General features: G+C 43.6%; 1 protein-coding gene across 8 annotated transcripts in view; it reads right to left on the reverse strand.

The window, feature by feature from the left end:
• Positions 1 to 23,765, reverse strand: part of LRP11 (LDL receptor related protein 11) — a 65,072-nt gene that overhangs the window by 37,691 nt on the left and 3,616 nt on the right. For all 8 annotated transcript variants that reach the window (XM_067011001.1, XM_067010999.1, XM_059083470.2 and 5 more), the window contains exons 2-5: positions 20,239 to 20,396; positions 7,877 to 8,018; positions 2,977 to 3,102; positions 1,921 to 2,127 (exon numbers count right to left, since the gene is read on the reverse strand). In XM_067011001.1, coding sequence (XP_066867102.1) covers positions 1,921 to 2,127; positions 2,977 to 3,102; positions 7,877 to 8,018; positions 20,239 to 20,396 — 633 coding nt within the window. The remainder of the gene's footprint in view (positions 1 to 1,920; positions 2,128 to 2,976; positions 3,103 to 7,876; positions 8,019 to 20,238; positions 20,397 to 23,765) is intronic.

A 23,765-nucleotide genomic window follows, 5' to 3' on the forward strand; every position in this document is an offset into this window, starting at 1 on the left:
TAGGCGGACTCTCAACCACTGCGCCACCAGGGAATCCCTCTGAGGGCTTTAAAAAGATCTTTCTTATGTGATTATTTAGGTGATTTTCCCCTTTACTTATTGAATGTTTGTAAGTGCATCTGTATGTGAGCATGCACATGTGTTGGGAAATATAAGTAAGAATTTAATACATTTATTTTACAGGAAGCTTAGAAGAGACAGAGCATCTCAAGTTTTCGATTTCTAACATAAATACATTTTATAGATAATATATTGTTTCAGGGAGTAGAACAGATATTCTTCTTTGGTGATTACTTATTGATTTTCTTTTGTCTATAACAATTTAAAGTACTTTATTGCTTACATTTAAATAAATGCTAAATCAATAGTAAGTTATACAACCATATAGTGGATATATGTATAGGGACGTTATCCAGAATACGTGCCCTGGTCAGAATGGAGACTTGTAGAAATACTCACTTTAGATGACTCTTATAAGAGCAGAAATGTGAAGAAATAAAATTATCTTACATTTCATCCTCAATGCTCAATTTTTACCAGTCATTTTTGTGATCTAACTTTTAAATAGGACAACCTAAGGCAACTGTATTTTTTTCAAATTTTATAATGGATAACATTCATGGTCAAACTTTGAGATAGAGAATTAATAATGTTAATTATGAGTCCTGACTCTGCTATTGACCTGCTTCTTTTTGAACATTATTTGACCTTGCTAACTTTCAAAATTCAAAATAGAAATATGTCTGTTTTTGACCACATCATGATATGTAATTTAAATCAAACAGGACAAAATGCCTTGAGAACATAATATATATAGGAACAAAAATGTCTACTACTTAAGTGTTTTTAGAGTATCTTTCCTGATTTGGACAGAAACAGAATAGTTCCTAAAGAACAGAAATATGAGACCATATTTGATGGCTTTTCTTCCTTTTTATGTTTATGTGCATTTCATCTCTTTGAAAATCCCAGGGACTCTGATCCTTATTTTTCTCAGTGACTTTTATGCACAATAAAGGATGCTCTTTGTAAAGTGTGAAAAAAAATAAAAAATAAAATAAATAAAATCTACGAAGTAGATAAACAAAAGATTGGAAGGAAATACACCAAAATATTAAAAGTTGTTTTCAATAAAGGGGTGGTATTTTAAGTCATCTCCTTTTTTATTATTTGCAACTTCTGTATCTTCTATAATGAACAAAAAAGTTTCATAAAGTAGTTATTGAAATAGTGACAGATTATTTCAGTAAAATGTATGCAGAGTTTGAGTACTGAAAGACATTCACAAAAGCATACAGAAATGTGATCATCTATATTCTGTCTCCTATGTCATAAATCATGCAAATATAAAGGTGTAAAAAAATTTTAAACAATTGAATCCTGTAATGCTTTAGGAGTATGCATGTATTTTAAAATATTATTAGCCATATTTTTAAAAAAGCAAAAGATGATAGATTTAGTTAAACTGGAGGCATAATACTGAGATATTAGCACATGCAACCATTTCAACATAATACAATATTTTCTTCACATTCACTTGTTTGGTGTGAAGAGGATTTATATAAATAGGTAGGGGTTACGCTGCTTCGCCTCAAAATAACCTAAAATTTAACATTTAGGGCGTTAGTTTCCTTAACATAGATGTTGAAACTTTTAAACTCTAACTTATTTACAAATAAATGTATTGATACCTCTGGAGTATGTATATATGTACGTATGTATGAACGTATTTGGTAGGTGTTCCTTACTATAAATAATCAGAGAAAATGTCAAGCTTTTTTCTTTTTGGCCAAATTCTTCATTTTAACTGCATCCTTTCTTTTAAGATATTACCTTAACACTCTTCAAATTGAACCTTATTTTGAGCCAAGTGTCATTATAGAAAATGAGACTCTGTGAAAATCTGCCTCAAGTCCTTACCTGGCATCCCAGGATCAATGAGACTCTCTGGTCCCCAAAAGGCAGAATGATTCCTCTTTTCCATGGTTGATGATGCAGGTGGCTGTTTGGGGGCGGTGGTTTTCTGGGACTTTTCCCGCAAGGAGGCCCTGCCTGCATCTTTGCTTGGCCCGGTGGGTCTAGGCTGCGCCATAGCCGTGTGGGTCACCATCTTGCGGTCAAGGCTCACTGAGGGTGAAAGAGCTACTATCAGTTGTTGGGTTTCTTTTCTGAACTTTAGTGAAAACCACTAAATTTGCAGTAGATTTAAAGTCATGGACATTTGGGTATGATAACCTCTTCATCTAAGATATATCAGAGCCCCATAAAAATTATTTGTTCTTGTTTTCAAATGAGTAATCACTTCTCTTCTAATAATTAGCTTTCTGAAAGTTCACATAAAGAAAGAGACAAAGATACAACTTAAACCTAAGGTTTTGAGATGCGTCATCCTTGCTCAAACCAGTACTTTGTTAAACTTTCCACAGCTCTTCTTCCTTTCTTGCGGTGAGCGTTTATATACGTGGCATTATTAAGACTGATTTACAGCTCTGACTAACCACACCCTCATGTCATAAATTTCCTAAAAAAATCTATCAAAAGAAAACTTTAGCTCATTTCAGTTTTTTTTGTTTGTTTGTTTGTTTTGTTTTGGCCGTGCAGCATGTGGGATCTTAGTTCCCTAACCAGGGTTTGAACCCATACCCCCTGCATGGGAATCACGGCATCCTAACCACTGGACCATCAGGGGAGTCCCTCATTTCAGTTTTTAAAAAAGCATATGCTAAACAGCATTTTTAGGATGGGGAAGAATCTTTTAGAAAACTGAAAACAATCTCTTAAAAACGTAAGTAATATCAAAATTTGACATTTGTAACTCGCATTAAAGACATAGTACATGCTCATTTAATTTAAGGCATAGCTCATTCACATGAAGTTATATCTGAAACAAGGCAGAAAAAGAGCACTACTGAGATTGCATTTATTGTGACAATACAGACATCCCTTCTACCCCCAAATGTGATGCAGTCAGCTCACGATTTTGACAGAAAGCTTCATCAGACGCGTCAGGACACTGCTCCACTCCATCACAAGCCAGCGTGATGTCAATGCAACAGCCGTCATCACAAAAGAAGTGGTAGCGCGAGCAAACCTTCGAGCATCCTGTTCATAAACAAGTCTCAAGTCACAGGCGTGCAGGAAAGAGAGACTTCCACCGTGTCAAGATTAACGGAGACTATACATATAATGAAAGGCATTTGGATAAAGAGATGCAGATAACGAGGGAACACCTAACAGTCTCTGTGCTGGAGCAATAGGTTCTGGGAAGGTTAGGGGATTTCTTCTTGACCTTCCTGACTTAATTCTTAGGAATCACCATGGGCTCTTCGTCTTTTTTTTTTTTTTCCCCAGCGTATTTATTTATTTATTATTATTATTTTTAAACATCTTTATTGGAGTATAATTGCTTTACAATGGTGTGTTAGTTTCTGCTGTATAACAAAGTGAATCATCTATACATATACATACATCCCCATATCCCCTCCCTCTGCATCTCCCTCCCACTCTCCCTATCTCACCCCTCTAGGTGGTCACAGAGCACCGAGCTGATCTCCCTGTGCTATGCGGCAGCTTCCCACTAGCTATCTATTTTACATTTGGAAGTGTATATATGTCCATGCCACTCTCTCACTTCGTCCCAGCTCACCCTTCCCCCTCCCCGGCTCTTCATCTTAGGGCCCTTTTCTAAGCCAATGATACTTAAGAGGTGAGAACAGAGAAGCAGCAGCTCTGGTCTTCCCCATCCAGCCCTGGATTTCCTCCCTCAGGTGACCCACTCTGCATTCATTCGTTCATCCATCAGCTCCTCAGCAGGCCACCTAACACTGGTTCACCCCTTGCACAGTACTTGGCTGGCTGACTGTGTTTTATCAGAGACACCACTTTCTATATGCTATTCTTGCATTCACGTTTCCTAAGTAATAATTTTTACTGAGATCAACTTTCTACTATTGAACCCTGTTTGCTGGCTACCATAGATCCGTGGTGCTGTAAAGAATAAACAGAATCTTTAGCTACTAGCTGGTGAGAATTTATTTTCTACAAATAATGAAATTCCCTTCATTTTGGAGCTCTTAAGAGTTTTTAACCCTCAGAGCTACATGTATTTTCTTGAAAGACATCCCCTGCACCCCCCAACTCCAGATTAAGCCAGCTTTACTTTATATTTGTTAGCTACATAACAACTGCTGACACTGGTGATGCAGACTAAAGGTATCAGGCTAAAAGTAGGTCTTAAGGATTCTGTAATTCTCCAGGGACAGATGGACTAGACAATTGTCTCAGCTCATGGGAGAGTGGTACATGATGATATTTCTGAGACAAATGGCAAAGCATAGTATACACGCCCAAGAGAGTCTTGGAAACATTCTACTGGAAAGAAGTTCAATGAAAATGCTGGGAGAGGAGTCCATCTGGGGGGAAGGCAATACAAAGATACCTTGATTATGGAGGAAGAAGAGGTAAAGAAAAGAAATGGTGGCAGAAAGAAGAGGACGCAGGAGACCAGCAGTTACAGCTGAGAACTTGGGCCTAGAAAGGAGACTCTGCTTCGGACACAGGGAAGGGGTTGGGAGGAAAAGTAAAGGGAAACTCTGTGGACACCAAGCAGGATGCAGCCTCTGCTTACATTTCTTAAACTCATGACATGAAAATCCTAACTCGAGGTTTTCCTTACTCCTTGGTAGTTTTGGAGCTAGACACATGTTAGTAATCTACCCATCTATTTCTAGATTAGTGGTCTCCAAACCTTTTTGACTATACCTATCTCCAATCTATAAATCACATGCATGTGCCACCATATTAACATATTATACATCTTATAAAATAGATTGAAAATTTAAAGAAGATTAAAAATTAATAAAAATATAAGTTCTGGGGCTTCCCTGGTGGCACAGTGGTTAAGAATCTGCCTGCCGATGCAGGGGACACAGGTTCGAGCCCTGGTCCGGGAAGATCCCACATGCCACGGAGCAACTAGGCCTGTGCGCCACAACTACTGAGCCTGTGCTCTAGAGCCCGCGAGCCACAACTACTGAGCCCATGTGCCGCAACTACTGAAGCCCGCGCGCCTAGAGCCCATGCTCCACAACAAGAGAAGCCACCACAATGAGAAGCCCGCACACTGCAACGAAGAGTAGCCCCCGCTCGCCGGAACTAGAGAAGGCCGCGTGCAGCAAAGACCCAATGCAGCCAAAAATAAATAAATAAGTAAATAATTAAAATATATAGTTCTGGTATTTTCTTTTCTGTCTTATTTTTCTTTTCTTCCCTGGTGGCGCAGTGGTTGAGAATCCGCCTGCCGATGCAGGAGACACGGGTTCGTGCCCTGGTCCGGGAGGATCCCACATGCCGCGGAGCTGCTGTGCCCGTGAGCCATGGCCACTGAGCCTGTGCGTCCGGAGCCTGTGCTCCGCAACGGGAGAGGCCACAACAGTGAGAGGCCCGCATACCGCAAAAAAAAAATGTCTTTTGACTGTCTGTTTGGGATTCTCTATGGAGACCACATATCTGGATCATCTTAGAGGTGTTTGCTGGCTTGCTCTGTGAATAGATTATATTTTGCAAAGCTGGAAAACATGCAGCCTCTCTATCCAAAACTGAACCAACTTATCACAGAAGCAGGGGTATGTGCTTTTCTCTTTACTCCAGAAAGTGTCACCCTTGGTTATCATGAAAGCTAGTCATTAACCACAAGATCTGTATATATAATAGAGGGAACAGAAACTCTCTCAATCTCCACCTCTTGTTTTCAATGTGTCGATGTAGCATCTTATTAACTTTAATTCATAATTTGTTATTCCAGTCTAACCAGTGAGTGATTCCAGACAGCGGTTAGTACAATAGCATTCTTTTTATTTTCTGTATAAAGTTACATACGTAAGACCTATACCCAACTGGCCTTCAGTAACCAAAGGTGAATCACATCACTCACTCTCTGCAGCTTCAAATACACTTTACCGTCATCTTGAGAAAGGCCGGAAATGTATACCTGGCAACCGGCCTTGGGAGCCCCAGAAAACTGGCCTGAGCAAGTAAACCAGAGCAACGGGCAGCTGGTGAGGTGTCAGCCCTTTGCCTCCATCAGCTCAGGCTGTTTCTCCCTCCGACGCACCTCAGTTGTACAAAAACAACCCTTTTCTAATTTCTGCGGGGGATGACAGCTTCCCAGGAGCACTTTTTTCCCAGAACCAGCAGTTGACTTGGTCCTTGCCCAGGGAGCCCTGTTCCCGGGAGCACAGCCCACGGGGCCCAGGAGTTTTCCACTGCTGATGATTTCTGCTGTTTCTAGCGGCCCTGGCACACCTTTCCAAGGTGTGCTCTTCTGTGCAGCTGCAGTAAATCAACAAGCAGGGGCTGCCTGAATGCGGGCCGGGCTGCAGGCCTGGCTCACTCCCCATGGCTGACTCACGGTGCTGCGGTGAGTGGACCGGAGTTGGGGTCTGGCCTGTCCATGGGCGGTCACCCTTCCTTCCTCATGGTCAACTTAAACCTTGGCTGGACAGGAGTCAGCCAACCTAACTATGAACATTCTTAATGCGCTGTATCCTTGTGGAAGGCAAATTACCAAGGTGGCAGAGTTCTTAGGATTCTAAAGTCTCCTTCCTCATGTCCGATATGCACACTGACCCCTGTCTTTGATGGAAGATCAGTCAAAGTACAAGTAACTCCAATCTTTTTATTCTTATTCTCCCGAATGCTGGCTTGATTACCATCCAAATACTGAGGAATCAAGGATGTAGGAGACAGGCTACAAGTCTGCTAGAGCCACAGCTAGTGAAGGGTCAGCACACAACGGACAGGGATCAGGTCTGTGGAGCACAGGACCCAGGCCCACGCCTTGCACACAGCTCCCGTTCACGGCAGATGCTGGGAAGGTATCTGCTGACCGGGTGACAGGACCTTCACACATACACTATCTCAGCACTTCTCCAGAGTGAACTGGGGGGAGGGGTTCCCTCTGCCATATACCCCCATATCTTTAGCGCTGCTGAGTTCCATATAAGTTGTTTTTTTAACTTGATGAGCTAATCTTAGAAATGTAGATGTTTGGGAAAGTAAGAAACAGGTAAATGAGAGAAATGAGTTTACACTGGGCAACAGAATGTGAGAAGCATTATATATATGTCGAGCTATGTTATTAATGTATCTGTGCATCTGTGTAAAGTGTCCATGAAAGTTTTTAAATAGTCCTTTTATTTTATTTATTTATTTATTTTTTTTTTTTGTGGTACGCGGGCCTCTCACTGTTGTGGCCTCTCCCGTTGCGGAGCACGGACTCCAGACGCGCAGGCTCAGCGGCCATGGCTCACGGGCCCAGCCGCTCCGCGGCATGCGGGATCTTCCCGGACCGGGGCACGAACCCGTGTCCCCTGCATCGGCAGGCGGACTCTCAACCACTGTGCCACCAGGGAAGCCCTAAATAGTCCTTTTAAATTGACAAATGCACTGCATATCTTTTAATTTGTTTTAAATGCACTCCTTGGCTGCATTCTTTGAACATACATATCAAATAGACCACCCTCCTTTAAACAAGATCCTCTCCTGGAAAAGCCAGATGTCCTTTACGAAACTGAGTCACGGGAAGACGGAGCAGCCCTCGGGTCCCGTGGCTCACACAGCCTACTCTCATCTCCTGGGGTGTGGAGTGTTCCCCCACCCCAGTTCAGCAGTGTCGCTTAGCCCAAAATATAATGCAGCCTATTTTTGCAATCATATGTTTAGTAAAGATTTTCCCACTCAACAACAGCCAAAATAAAATGAAAGGGCCCCTGTAATGCACAGTCAGAATATAAAATGCCAATTTAATACCATCCTTCCATCGATAACCTGGTTTCTGTTGGCCACTGTGAATGTGAGGGACGGACTTTCTTCTCACCTCCTGTGGAGGAGGCCACGGGAAGCACGGTCACCGAGACGTTGTCAGAGCTCCTGTGCCCAGCAGCGTCCATCACCGTCAGCTGAAAGGTGTATGTCCCCTCCTGCAGGTGGGACAGCTTCAGGGTTCCGGACTGAGGCACCTGATACCCAAATAGGAAACATCATATTTAGTCAAGAACCTGAGGCACAGACTCCAGCATCATCCTGAACTGGAAATCAGTGTCGTCCTTGGAGCAGTCCCAAGACCCACGTCTCCACTCCTGGTCCAAGGTTGCAGGATACTAATCACACACAATTCTGGCAGCTTGGTCAGAAGACTTGAGCTCCAGTGGGACTGGGGCCTGACACCCCCTTTCTCCTGGAAACTTCCCCTCCCACGCCCATCCACACGGTTGCATTGGAAGGGTCAGTTATGACCTCTCCTATGGCCACAGGGGTGCCAGGCTAAGCTGAGGGGGGGCCTCTGGCTCAGAGTCAGGCAGGCTGTGCAAGGTGGCAGCTTTGCGACAGGTGACACCACTGTTTATCGCCTCTTGGGACTCAGACAGGAATGTCTGGGAACGTGGGAGCAGATGATGACCACACTGGAGCGTGCCGACCTGAAGCCCTGCAGCCTCGAGCAGGGCGGCGTGAGAGCGCATCTCTGTCCTCTGTCCCAGCTGGTGTGCCAGAACACAGACCTAAGACTGCCGAAGGCCAGCAGCCTTGGGGAGTGCTGCCCTGGGGGTATGAGAGGAGAGGGGAGATGGTAGGACTGACTCAGAGGAGGGATTGAAGGTGGGTGCGACGGGGGGATGCTGAGTGTGGCCATAGGAGTGAGGCTGAGATGAAGTTAATGGAGATTTTTAAGAGGCCAGGGTAGCCTTGAGGCTGGAGGCTGGGGGGGGGGGCATGCACACAAGACACGTCCTCCCCCAGGCCCCGGTCATATCTCTGGGAAGGCGAGTGAGGCACTGGGCTTCTGGGTGTCAACACTCAGCATGCCAGTGTCAAACTAAACCTCCGGTGGCCAGGCCTTCCCTGGGAAGCTCCTCTTTCCAATGCTGGGGCTGGAAGGATGGAGCATCCCTCGTCTAAGGGGCCAGTCCCTCCACCTGGGCTTTGGATGCCTCCCTCTAGCCTTCCTAGGTACCTCCTCTCTGATGCAGGAAACACCGTACCCAGAGCCAGACCGTGCTAATCACCTTCAACATCTTGGGTGCACTCAAATTTAGGTCTTTTCAAATTAAATATCCCCTCCCTGGTGCCTTTTTTTTTTTTTTGGTGGGGGGGGGAGTTGGCTGATGAACTTTATTAAATGGCCACTCTGGTCACGCTTATTCACTTGACAGAATTAATATGGTTTCCAATGAGCCAAATTTCCACCTGGCCCTCGTGGGGTAAAAGCACGCTAACAAGTATAGCCGAGGTGTGTAGAAGTTTGTCTCAAAAACGTTTTAAGATAAATAGAGTTTGAACAATCTGCTGATAGGGGAAGGATAGCTCTGTCAGGTTTTGCGGCTCAGCTATCCATGGGTGTAATGACTATCAACTGTCTCGACGGGAGAGCTCTGAGAGCTGCTGGATTTGGACACCAACAGAAAAGGGAGATGCTGACAGCCGCCGACAGAGAATGGATCTTGCCCGAAGGGCCTCCGAAGAGGGCTTTGCGTTCGGCACCGGTCCACATCTGCAGGCCTCGCCTCTCTGAGCAGAAACTAAGTACATAGGGAGGGTGGGAGAGAGGGTGATGCAAGAGGGAAGAGATATGGGAACATATGTATATGTATAGCTGATTCACTTTGTTGTAAAGGAAAAACTAACACACTATTGTAAAACAGTTATACTCCAATAAAGATGTTTAAAAAAAAAGAAACTAAGTACAGTAACTTAATACCAAGGTCTTTGCTTGAGGCTTATTTTGATAACTGAAAGTCAATAAGATCCTATTAATCTCCTGTAAAATTTCTTCTACAAAAGGCTCCCCTCCCCTTCTTCTGAAGTAATTTGTTTAAGGCTTTTGCTGTTTCACATTGTCTCCCAGAGCCAGTGAGAAAAGGAAGTAAACACTTTGATTTTTGGATTTCATCATTTCAAGATATTTTTTTCCCTCTATTTTTATTTCCTGGATGCAGAAAACTCTTTCAGGTTTTGAAGCCATAAGAGATAAAACATTAATCTGATTTGATTTTTTAATCCCTGTCATAACACAGCTTGGCATGTCCTTTTTTTTTTTTTAATTGAGGTATAGTTGATTTACAATTTCACGTTAAGTTTCAGGTGTACAACACAGTGACTCAAGCAATTTTTAAAGGTTATACTCCACTTATAGTTATTATAAAATGTTGGGTATATTCCCTGTGCTGTACCATATATCCTTGTAGCTTATTTATTTCAAACATAGTAATTTATACTTTTAATTCCCTGGCCCTCTTTAGTTTACGTATTTGGCTAACAAAGGCTATCTTTCCTCAATATCAGATATTAGAATATATAGAACTGGAAGATGGACGTTTTCCCTTCAAGCACCCAGGTCATCTTTTTGGACATCTCTTCACATTTACATGACACTGGAAAGGATTTAAGGTATTTTACAAACATTTCCCAAGTGTCAGGATAAACACACACACACACACACACACACACACACACACACACACACAAATGTACATGCAACATACCCAATTTGTAACTTGGAGAGAGATATTACCTTTAATAAAACAAAGAGCTTCTAATCTCTGCCCAAGATCTCCTGTGCAGCAGTAACAGAGCTTTTGATGGCTGGCCTCTGGCTAAATCAATGTATAACTCGCTCTGCATTCCGGCTCAACTGCACCTCCCTAAAATAGTAATTTAGTGGCGAGGAATACACGTTTGGGTTTATACCACACACACACATACATACATGATTATTATATATACTGAGTTACAAAATGAGTACTACCTGTCTATTCCCCTACCCCCATCATTGCTTCTAAAGTATATAACGCATTGGGCATGTCAGTTACAAAGTAGTGACAAGATAACGTGGCACAAAATATTTCAGTGAGAAACTCCATTGAACCAATGAACCCAAACGCAGTCTAGCCTTCTGCCTCGTGTCAACTAAGCCAGCTTGCAAAACCGGATGAGAGCTCTATAGTGGTTTGAAGGCCATTACGATCCTTGTTATAATCCAACGCCGTCTCCCTGCGCACACACAGAGAGTGAAGGAGACACACGGGGCAGCTGTCCTGATCAGCAGAGGCCAGAACAGAAACTGGCACCACAACTGTCTAGGTACTTCAGGTGAACATGCTTAGGTTCTGTTCTTCAGTTATATGTTCCTTTTTCTATTTACTTTTCATCATGAATATGACCCAAAGTTCCATAAAAAAGAAGCAAAATGAATTCAACTGTCTGTACTTTCCTAGTTATATATGCTCAAATGAATGGAGTTAGATCATAGTCACAAAAAACTCTGATGTGTCTGGGCTTCCCTGGTGGCGCAGTGGTTGAGAATCCGCCTGCCGATGCAGGGGACGCGGGTTCGTGCCCCGGTCCAGGAAGATCCCACATGCCAGCAGAGCGGCTGGGCCCGTGAGCCATGGCCGCTGAGCCTGTGCGTCCGGAGCCTGCGCTCTGCAATGGGAGAGGCCACAACAGTGAGAGGCCCGCGTACCACCAAAAAAAAAAAAAAAAAAAAAAACCTCTGATGTGCCCATCTTTCTCAATTGCGCAGGAAGGTGATTTTAAGAGCGTTTCCTCGGGCTTCCCTGGTGGCGCAGTGGTTGAGAGTCCGCCTGCCGATGCAGGGGACGCGAGTTCGTGCCCCGATCCGGGAGGATCCCACGTGCCGCGGAGCGGCTGGGCCCGTGAGCCATGGCTGCTGAGCCTGCGCGTCCGGAGCCTGTGCTCCGCAACGGGAGAGGCCACAACAGTGAGAGGCCAGCGTACAGCAAAAAAAAAAAAAAGAGCGTTTCCTCAAGAGTTGGGGATTTCTCTCATCATCCTCACCAGAGGAGGATCATTCTCAAAAGAACAGAACCAAAAAGGCAGTAATTAAGATAGAATTACATTGCTTATCTTGAGGTTTCAGGAATCAAAGGGAGAAATATTTTTGGACTGGGGTTTTTCTCCTACTTTTCAAATTCTCTCAAAATGTGTTCTGTAAATAGTGGTTCACTTATAAAACTAGCCATGATTAGAAGCCTCTGGAAGTACAGAGAGGAAAAAGGAACTTACTCTTCCTGTTACAACCCAACCATGTTTTACTTCTGTTATTCTTTTTAAAAATTTTTTATTATGCATTTTTTAAAAATAAATTTATTTATCTTATTTATTTATTATTTTTGGCTGAGTTGAGTCTTCGTTGCTGCATACGGGCTTTCTCTAGTCGCAGCAAGTGGGGGCTATTCTTTGTTGTGGTGCATGGGCTTCTCATTGCAGTGGCTTCTCTTGTTGTGGAGCACAGGCTCTAGACACGCAGGCTTCAGTAGTTGTGGCTCACGGTCTGCAGTGGTTGTGGCGCACGGGCTTCGTTGCTCTGTGGCATGTGGCATCTTCCCGGACCAGGGCTTGAACCCGTGGTGTCCCCTGCATTGGTAGGAGGATTCTTTTTTTTTTTTTTTTTTTTTGCGGTACGCGGGCCTGTCACTGTTGTGGCCTCTCCCGTTGCGGAGCACAGGCTCCGGACGCACAGGCTCAGCAGCCATGGCTCACGGGCTCAGTTGCTCCGCGGCACTTGGGATCTTCCCAGACCGGGGCACGAACCCACGTCCCCTGCATCGGCAGGCGGACTCTCAACCACCGCGCCACCAGGGAAGCCTGGCAGGAGGATTCTTAACCACTGCGCCACCAGGAAGTCCTATTCCTCTTCTTACCTCCAGCAGTCTTAGAACCTAAGTTCTAAGACTAGAAACTTAGTGAATATTTGATTAATGAATGAACGAAAGAGTGAACAGAATGGCAAATAACAAAAAAGAAGATGAGAGAGAGCTGGAACAAGGGCAGAGAAAGAGAGTAACACTAAAGTTCCCATCCTTCCCACCGAGAGCAGGACATTCCCTGAGAGCATGAGCCAATTTTCTTGCACCCGGCTGTACGCAGTTTCTACAGACCAAAGATCAGCACTGCTGCCCTCTGGCTTCTTCTCCTACTGCCCTTCCCTTCTTTCCAAACCAAGGAAGCGTGTAAAAGTATGTTATCGCACAGGCCACTGGGCAAATGGGCAACTGTCCTCCCGGGAAAGCCAAACCTGATTCTCATTTTAAAAGGATACTTTGCAGCTCTATTTACAATAGCCAGGACATGGAAGCAACCTAAGTGTCCATCAACAGATGAATGGATAAAGAAGATGTGGCACATATATACAATGGAATATTACTCAGCCATAAAAAGGAACAAAACTGAGTTGTTTGTAGTGAGGTGGATGGACCTGGAGTCTGTCATACAGAGTGAAGTAAGTCAGAAGGAGAAAAACAAATACCATATGCTAACATATATATGGAATCTAAGAAAAAAAATGTCATGAAGAGACTAGGGGTAGGACAAGAATAAAACACAGACCTACTAGAGCATGGACTTGAGGATATGGGGAGGGGAAAGGGTAAGCTGGGACAAAGTGAGAGAGTGGCATGGACATATATACACTACCAAATGTAAAATAGCTAGTGGGAAGCAGCCACATAGCACAGGGAGATCAGCTTGGTGCTTTGTGACCACCTAGAAGGGTGGGATAGGGTGGGGGGGAGGGAGGGAGACGCAAGAGGGAAGAGATATGGGAACATATGTATATGTATAACTGATTCACTTTGGTGTAAAGCAGAAACTAACACACCATTGTAAAGCAATTATACTCCAATAAAGATGTTAAAAAAATAAAAGGATACTGATTTTCATGGCCCTAGGTTACTGTAATCAGAGGATATACATTGAACTTGAAAGCCCTCACACATGTTCAAAATTTTTGCACTAGAGAATATGGATCTTTTCAATCCGAAATTTTCACGTCAATATAATTATGAGTCCTATTGTCAAACTATTAAGAGTACAGAGACATGTACCACAGGGCTCACATCTGCAAAGTCTTCTCTGATGTCCCTCAGCTAGATTATAATCTCTCCCTCCCTCTGAATTCCAGGGGCACTTTATCTACATTCTCTTTTGGCCTTGCCACCTTCTATTTGGTATTATCGTTATTTAGGGGCACATCTAATCTCCTCAATGGGAGGCAGCTCCCTGAGGGCAAGATACCCTACAAATTCTTCATAGGGCCTTACTCCCTTGCTCCTTGCCAGTAGAAGGCTCTCATAATTTTTGTTTGCTTGTTTATATACAAGTGAGTAAATTTTTTCTGACTGTAGTTCACTTAAAACTATTGGTCAAAGAGACTCCACAAATAGTTTACATCCCAAGATGTTTAGAATTAGCTATAACAGTTACCTCTCCACGAGAGCTCATTCTGTGCTGTGCAATGTGCGAGGCACTTTATTTGCATTTTCCCATCTTAACCCCCAGTGGAACACTCTCAGGTAGTATTATTTTCTTCACAATTGAGGAAGCTGAGGTTTAAAGAATGGAGTAATTTTCCCAAGTTCACCCCACGAGGGAATTGGCAAAACTGGGTTTGAATCCAGGCCATATAATTCCAAATTCCATGCTCGTAGCCACTGTAGAATTCTACCTCCAAGTTAGCAGAGCTCTAGGCCTTCCAGGTCCTTATTCCAAGAATCATTTCCTAGAAAGCACTGAGTCACAGCTTATACACAAACCAGCTAGCTGTTGTGGTCTGAAAAAGCAAGATACTTCCTCATACACACAAAGTCCTTTAAAACCTCTAAAAGCGCTTCTCCCGCCCACATCCCTTCCCTACTACCCACCCCCAAATAGAAGTGCCAGGACCTTTGAAGGGACAGTGACAGGAAGTCAGGTTTAAACCCAAGGGGACCTGAAAGCCCAGACTGACTGCAGATTCCTGTGATGCTGGAAGCCTATTGTGCTATAAATTTATTGTCTGGGAAGCTGAGTGTTTCTGAACAGGAAAAAGACTCCAAAGCTTCTGTTGCTATTGGAATAGAGCTTTCACAACTCATTCTACCCAGATTTATTTTTCATGAGGTAGGTACTTTTTTTATTCCCAGGGAGATTATTTTTCATCATTTCCTTATAAGTAGTTTTCTTAAAGAAAAAAATGCAGTTAAACATTCAAGGCCCTGAGCTATTGCGTAAAAGGAATTCATGCTTAAAGGGCAGTCTACATCAAGGCTCATGGTTAATTCTGAAACACAACTGGTATGAATTATTCATCTATTATGCTCTCATGTGTCTTCCTGCTTAATTGAAACAGTTCTAGGATTTGCTGTTGTTTTTTTTTTTTTTTCCTAATAACGCCCTTCATTCTTTTTTCAAAAAATTATTTTTATTTATTTATTTGGCTGCGTTGGGTCTTCGTTGCAGTGCGCGGGCTTCTCATTGCGGTGGCTTCTCTTGTTGCGGAGCACGAGCTCTAGGTGCATGGGCTCAGTAGTCGCGGCTCGCAGGCTCTAGAGCTCAGGCTCTAGAGCGCAGGCTCAGTAGTTGTGGCACACGGACTTAGTTGCTCCGCAGCATGTGGGATCTTCCCGGACCACAGCTTGAACCCGCGTCCCCTGCACTGGTAGGCAGATTCTTAACCACTGCACCACCAGGAAAGTCCACACCCTTCATTCTTGAAGCAAAGATACAAAGAAATACTTAAGGCCACAACGAAATATTCATTCATATGCACCAACTTTTTTCCAAAATAAATTTATTTATTTATTTTTGGCTGCATTGGGTCTTCGTTGCTGCACACGGGCTTTCTCTAGTGTGGTCTTCCTTGCGGCATGTGGACTTCTCATTGCGGTGGCCTCTCGTTTCAGTGCACGGCCTCTAGGCACGCTGGCTTCAGTAGTTGTGGCACACGGGCTTAGTTGCTCTGAGGCATGTGGGATCTTCCCAGACCAGGGCTCGAACTCACGTCCCCTGCACTGGCAGGCGGATTCGTAACCACTGCGCCATCAGGGAAGCCCCATATGCACCAACTTACCCCCAGATATTACTCAGGAAATTTGCAGCCTTGATAACCTTCTGTGTCTCAAAAACGTTCTGTGGGCTGCCATACATTTTTGTCCTTTATTCAAAGCGTCAGGTGACTGAAATAAGTGACGGGCAGCGAGGTAGCTGAAATCTTGCGGAGGTTCCAATCCGTTTCGGTGCCCTGGGGTGGGGGGGTGTTCTTGCTTCTCCCCCTCTCCTTCTGCTCTCGCCTCCAGGAAACAACTAGACCCTCTGGTTTTCCAGTGTCAAAAATATACATTTTTTTAAAAAGTCCTTTTTTGACTCAGACCGGACTCTGAAGGGTTTCCTCTGCAGGCACTGGAGGAGTGAGGTTTTGTGCCCTATTAAAGGCCTTCTGGGCACTGGTGCACACATGGAATAAGTATTGGGGGTTTGGGGTTCCTTGGGAGAATCTTTAAGAGAACATTACCCAGCCACCAACATAACCCACCTGGGTGCAAGACAAGGCTACCAGGGACCTCATGGACACCATCAAAGGAAAGATGATCTCAGAATAAACTGAATGGTAACGTACTTTTTTACTGTTTACTATGTGCTGCTCACTGTTCCAGGGGTCTTATCTGCATTACCTCCTTTTATCCCAGTAATAACACCTTGAGAGGAGGGCTTTGGTTATTCCCACCTTGCACAGAGGAAGTGGTGAAGCGAGGATTCAAAAACCAAAGCAAAGTAGAAGCTGTGCTAGAAGTACTACCTATTTGATCTCTTTCATTCACTGTTAAACTGACTCACTGGGCTTCCCTGGCGGCGCAGTGGTTGAGAGTCCGCCTGCTGATGCAGGGGACGCGGGTTCGTGCCCCAGTCTGGGAGGATCCCACATGCCGCGGAGCGGCTGGGCCCGTGAGCCGTGGCCACTGAGCCTGCGCGTCCGGAGCCTGTGCTCCGCAACGGGGGAGGCCACAACAGTGAGAGGCCCGTGTACGGCAAAAAAAAAAAAAAGCATAACTCTCAATTTATAGTCGCTCCTTCTCATTATGCATTTTCATGTTGCAGCTGCCTGAAGAAATATATCCCACGAGTGCCAATTAATTAACAGTCAGTGTCCATCTCAAGGGAACTCTCATAGCAGGCTGATCAATGGCTTCCCATGCGCCTTTCCTGATCAATCTTAGTTCTCAGAGATTTCAGTAAAGATACATTAATTTCACAGCTGACACAATGCACAGGAGAATAATAAATATGATGGATGACACTCAAAGTTCAAAATTATTTCTGTTGTAGCTGAAAACCTGAACACTGAGATATAAAAAGGGTAAACATAAAGTCTTGCACTCCGGTTCAGTAAATCAATTATGCAAACAGAAGATGGGGGAGGCCATCAGGACAGCAGCTCATGTAGAAAGGTGAAGCAGGTTTTAGGTGATCCTGTCAATGGAAAACTCAACATGAACCTACGGTGTGAAGCAGCTACTAAGTTAGTTTATGTAAATGAACCTTCATTAATAGAAGTGAGACAATGTCTGGATCACAGGATGTAACAGGCTGTGTCAGGAAGAACCACGGTTTATGTGTGGGTTTCAATTAGGGGTGTCAGATTTTAAGAAGGGCATGGATGGGCTTCCCTGGTGGCGCAGTGGTTGAGAGTCCGCCTGCCGATGCAGGGGACATGGGTTTGTGCCCCGGTCCGGGAAGATCCCACATGCCGCGGAGCGGCTGGGCCCGTGAGCCATGGCTGCTGAGCCTGTGCATCCGGAGCCTGTGCTCCGCAACAGGAGAGGCCACAACATACCACAAAAAAAAAAAAAAAAAAAAAGAAGGGCATGGATGAATCTGAGATAATCCAAAAAAGGCTGGATGGTGGACAGTCTAAAAATCAATTCATAAGAGGAACATCTGAAAGAACTGAGAGTGTTTAGCTCTGAGAAGACCATCCCAAGTGTTGACATTCATTTAAAAAATAAAAAAAAAAAAACTTTAACGGCTGATACACAGAAAAAAAGATGTGTTCAGTGCTTTTCCAAAAAGAAGATTCAACACCAGTGGATAGAAGTAACACCCCACTGGCCCAACAATTAGAGCTGATTAAAGATGTCATGTGACGTGATGTGAAATAATGAGCTTTCATCTCTGGAAATACCAGGCAGAGACTGGATGACCACTGGAAGGGATGTGAGAGCAGGAGATCTGGTATGGATAGCAGGCTGGGTGAGATGCTGATCAAGGGTCTGGTCCACTTCTTTTTTTTTTTTTTTTTTTTAAATTTATTTATTTATTTATATTTGGCTGTGTTGGGCCTTCGTTTCTGTGAGAGGGCTTCCTCCAGTTGTAGCAAGCAGGGGCCACTCTTCATCGCGGTGCGCAGGCCTCTCACTATCGCAGCCTCTCCCATTGCGGAGCACAGGCTCCAGACGCGCAGGCTCAGTAATTATGGCTCACGGGCCTAGTTGCTCCACGGCATGTGGGATCTTCCCAGACCGGGGCTCGAAGCCGTGTCCCCTGCATTGGCAGGCGGATTCTCAACCACTGCGCCACCAGGGAAGCCCTGGTCCACTTCTAAGACTGTCTAGTCATTGGGTGAGTCAGTGTGTTTAAATTAGTCTTGAGGGACTAGCTGATTATTGTTCTTGTCTTTGTCCCAAGAAAATAGAAGTCAGTGCTTCCGCACAGAGGGAAGAGCCTGCGAAGACATAGGCAGAAGACAGCCAACTACAAGCCAAGGAGGGAGGCCTTAGAAGAAACCAACCCTGCTGACACCTTGATCTTGGACTCCTAGCCTCCAGAACTGTGAGAAAGTTCTGTTGTTTAAGCCACCCAGCCTGTGGTACTTTGTTATGGCAGCCCTGGCAAACCAACACAGATTCTCCCCACCTCCTCTGACTGAAGCGATTTGGATGAAGTTTACCTGCCTAAGCCAGGAAATACTACAAAGCGTCCCGGCAGGGTTAATAAAAAGCCACTTTCCTCACGACTCAAGACTCCCTGTGTTGATACAGCAATTCCACTTCCAGGTCTTTATCCAAAGGAAACAAACACACTAATTCGAAAAGATATATGCACTCCCATGTTCAATGCAGCCTTATCTACAATAGCCAAGATATGGCAACAACCTAAAGGTCTAACAACGGATAAATGGATAAAGGAAATATGGTGGGTAAAGAGAAGGATATCTTGCCATTTGCAACAGCATGGATGGACCATGAGGGCATTATGCTAAGTGAAATAGGCCAGACGGAGAAAGACAAATACTGTATGATCTTCTGCTTATTATGGAATCTGAGAAAACAAAAATACCCCAAAAACCTGAGCTCATACGTACAGAGAACAGATGAGGTAAGGGACAGGTGAAAGAGGTCAAAAGTTACAAATTTCCAGTTATAAAATAAATAAGTCATGGAATATGATATACAGCATGGTGATTACAGTTAATAACACTTCTGTATATTTGAAAGTTGCTAGGAGAGTAGATCTTAACAGTTCTCATCACAAGAAAACACACTGTAACTATGTGTGGTGACAGATGTTGACTAGACTTACTGTGGTGATCATTTCAACACATATACATGTATCAAGTCACTGTGTTATACACCTGAAACCCATATAATGTTACATGTCAATTATATCTTAATTGTGTACAGGCAGCCACTGGGTAAGTGGCACATTCCCATTGGCAGCAATTCCAGCCCAGATAAGCCTGATGAAAATCAGTGAGGAGTGCTTGAATAGGAGCCCTGGACTCCAAACCCCACCTCACTTAATTAACTCAGCTATCTCTGGCAGGCCTAACGTGAGGTAAGATGGTTGCTTTCTGGATCATGTGAAAAATAAGTTCATTCTATTGTTATTTTCCTCTTTATGCTCCTTTGTATTTTTTAAATTTTCTACTTGGATTTGAACTGAAAAAAGAAGACGTAAAAAAAAATTTTTTAAGTAATCTGAGTCAACAAAACAAAGCATGACTCTTTTTCCTTGAAGCATTTTTGTGTTCTGGAGAAGTCAACAAAAAAGCAGCAAGAACGAGGGTAAGCTTCAAACCACATGGCCAGGGAATTCCCTGGTGGTCCAGCAGTTAGGACTCCATGCACTCACTGCCAAGGGCCCAGGTTCGATCCCTGGTTGGGGAACTAAGATCCCACAAGCCACGAGCCTCAGCCAAAAAATAAAAATAAATAAAAATAAAAAAACACGTGGTCAGGATCACTGTTTACTCAGTAGAAAAGTAAATTCATATAACATTTTTTCAGCCATCATTTTTATGCTTTCTCCATTTTATACTTCTGCCAACTTACAGACATTTGGGGAACATAAGTAGAAAGACCACTGCACTGAAACACTAGTTTTCATTACAATTACGACATGAATTACCTTCATGTCCACTGACGGGTCACCCTGCAGCAGTATCCACTCATACTGGATGATGGCGTGGTCGTCTGTGCTCTCACGGCCATCCAGAATCACTCCATCTGTGGGCAGATGCAAAACAACATCTTGCCCGGCCTTGCTAAGTGGAGGCTCGTCCTTTTCTGTGAAAGAAAATAAATAATTCACAAGACATATGTTCCCTATTCTATTTTTTTTCTAATTTATTGAGAGGTAACTTGTTTGCTAGAATAGCTGTAGTCCAGCAAAGAACTGCCAAGAGGATGAATAGCAACTGAAAGTTATTTTCTTATTTTCATTGTAATGTAATAAATTAAATTTGGAAAGTTAAGGCAAGTTCTTGGATTCACATAAAATAAAACTCCCATAGAAATTTTCTGGAATCCAATTTTTCGTCTAGGAAAACACAAAGAGGTTCACAGGTTCTAACTAGTTTTTATAAGAGAAGCCGGCACAGAGTTTGAGATGTCCTAAAATAGCGAACGAGTATGTATTTACCTTTTGTTCTTCGTGGTACTAAATTTAAGGCTCACTGTGTTCACTAAATATTAATGTGTGACTGACCACTGCTCCAGCGGTGACTGACAGAAGCCATTAGATATAGAAAATATTTCTAAGAGCAGAATTGTGAATATTTTAATGGATTTAAGCATCTTATTAGTAAGCTTACGCAAATGCACATATATTTTAAAGAAACTTAGTAACTTAGCTGGGAAAAAACCCTACAGGTTTTTGTAATACATCTTTTTTGGCATCCACTATTTCCTCCCTCCTCCAGCTCCAAAACGGTCTGAATTCTGGCCTGGACTTCCTTAGCTTGTTCTGAATGATGTTGCTAAGACATTGCTCTCTTTCTGCGCAGCCGAAGGTGCCTCCCAAGGAAACTTCTAAGGGCCAATCCAGACGTCCAGTGCTTGAGGTCTGGGGCTAGCGGCAAACCTAATAGCTTCTTATTAGGCAACAAAGGGTGGTTACTGCAGCTGGAAGGACTCTTCCGCAACGCTAACCTGATTGGGTCATTTCCTTGCTTCAGGGGCTGTTCAGAGACCTACCTGACCTACCTGTGCAGCTCTATCTTCTCATCTATCGTTCCTCTCAACGCCCAGCAACAGAGGACATTAGGGGCTTGCAGGTCTTAGAGCTGTGGCTTTTCTGAATGAGAATGGGGCTGCAAGCCTCCAAGAGCGATGACTTTCTTTTTTTCATGAGCTAGTTTACAAGGAATACGCACACTTGCTATGGCCAAAGGGTACATATGTCCACTGAGAAGGTGAGTCCCATGTTTACAGTCATTTAAAACAATGAGGGGCTTCCCTGGTGGTGCAGTGGTTGAGAGTCCGCCTGCCGATGCAGGGGACGCGGGTTCGTGCCCCGGTCCGGGAGGATCCCACGTGCCGCGGAGCGGCTGGGCCCGTGAGACATGGCCGCTGAGCCTGCGCGTCCGGAGCCTGTGCTCCGCAACGGGAGAGGCCACAACAGTAAGAGGCCCGCGTACCGCAAAAACAAACAAACAAACAACAACAAAAAAAAACCAGTGAGGACTAGTAACTGAATTAAATAAGCTACATAAGCAACCCCTGCCTTAGAAGACATCTGATCTGCTTTTTTCCACCTGAGCAAAGATCCAGTGCCTGCTGACTTTATTCTGCTCTTTCCAGGTAAGGGGAGCCATCACAACTGCATTACTAATATGCCCTTTTACAGTTTTATAGAGAATTTCCTTTGCTTCTGGAGGTTCATCACTTTCCACACAATGTTTTACCACTTTATAATTCTGGAACCTTTTTTTTTTTTTTTGGTCTGCACCATGCGGCTTGTAGGTCTTAGTTCCCCAACCAGGGACTGAACCCATGGCCTCTGCAGCAAAAGCACAGAGTCTTAACCACTGGACAGCCAGAGAAGTCACATAATTCTGGAATCCTATAATTCAGCAGTAATACATTATAATTAGCAGCTATTGGCTTTAAAATTTAGGTTAAAATACCATTTTAAGTAAACAAACTAAAATACACCTATATGATATATACAGCAGTGATACTAATAATATATTTTTAGGCCCTCAAAGATTTTTTTTAATGTTGCTTTTAATTTTTCTTTTTTTTTGACCTTCCACTAAGGTTTCACACTCTCTTATCTTTTAAAATTTTTTTAATTAAAAAATTTTTTTTTGGCGGCGCCGTGCAGCATGCCGGATCTTAGCTCCCCGACCAGGGACTGAACCTGCGCCCCTGCGGTGGGAGCGCGGAATCCTGACCACTGGACCGCCAGGGAAGTCCCAGGCACTTAAAGATTTAACCAAGAAAGATTTAAGATGGAAAAATCAGGTAAGCTCTGAAATAGCCCACATATTATAAAAATAATCAATCCTGGCCCTCCCGGAAGAAAAAAATAATCGCGTTAGTCATTTCTTGATACTTTTCTTTAGGTAAGCTTAAAGATATGATTCATGAACACAGTGAAATCCTCATAGCCTCTAAATTGGTCACTGTATTTGAAATAATAGAGCTATATTTCCTCCTCAGTTCAAGTCCAGGCAAAGCTGGCTGAAGCCAGAAACAGGTCTTCAAAATAAACAAATGACAAGAAGAGGAAAGGAGTGTGCTATCATTCAAAAAATTTGACTTGCCGATGAAGAACAAGATTAAATGTAACTTGGAATTTTTGTTATAAAAATGTAACAAGCCAATGTTAAGTACTATGGAAACACTGATTTCTTCTTCTGAAGACTAATAAGCACACTTGGTAAGATCCACAGAGGCAAAATAAAACTCATACCAATTTTGATGGAGCACATCAAGGTGGCATTTCATACTGAGAAGTATACCGTTAGCTACGCTGATTTACAACACGCTGCTCTGACCAACGCCTTAACGGCAAGGAAGAGGTCTGGCATCTGGGTCTTGCTGAGGGGGTACAAATGATACAGGCGAGGCTGAGGTCATGGAAGTAGGGCCAGACTAAGGGAAGAGGCTTAGATACTACAGGTCAAAACCCATCTTGAGTTTTCTGTTGGCTTTTGTGGTCTTTTCTCTTCCATTGTTTTTCTTAATTGCAGCACGTTAGGAAAAAAATGATTCACAACTCCCATATGATTATCATCATTTCTGGTGTGTACTCGTTATCTTTCTCCATCTGAGCTGCTGATAATAATAATTAATAGTTATCATTTGTTGGGTGATTTCTTTGTACCAGGCACCATGCTTATTAGTGTTTTGAGGCGTAAAGTCACTCAACTTTCACAAGTCTCTGAGGTACTGTTGTCACCTGCATCATACTCATGAGGAAACTAGGGTCAGACTGGCTAACTTAGTTGCCTAAGACCACACAAGTGATAAATTTTTCAGTTCAGATGTCAGCCCAGATCTGTCAAACTGAAAGGCTCTGTCCTTCCCACTATACTTTGGGGGCACTGGATGTGTATTCTGGTTACAGTAAATATAAAGTTACATCCTGAATTTAACCTACTAATTTATTTTCTATTTTTGATATTCATTCATATATCCTACCATTGC

Source organism: Kogia breviceps, chromosome 13, assembly GCF_026419965.1.
Source record: "Kogia breviceps isolate mKogBre1 chromosome 13, mKogBre1 haplotype 1, whole genome shotgun sequence".
Classification (NCBI taxonomy): domain Eukaryota; kingdom Metazoa; phylum Chordata; class Mammalia; order Artiodactyla; family Physeteridae; genus Kogia; species Kogia breviceps.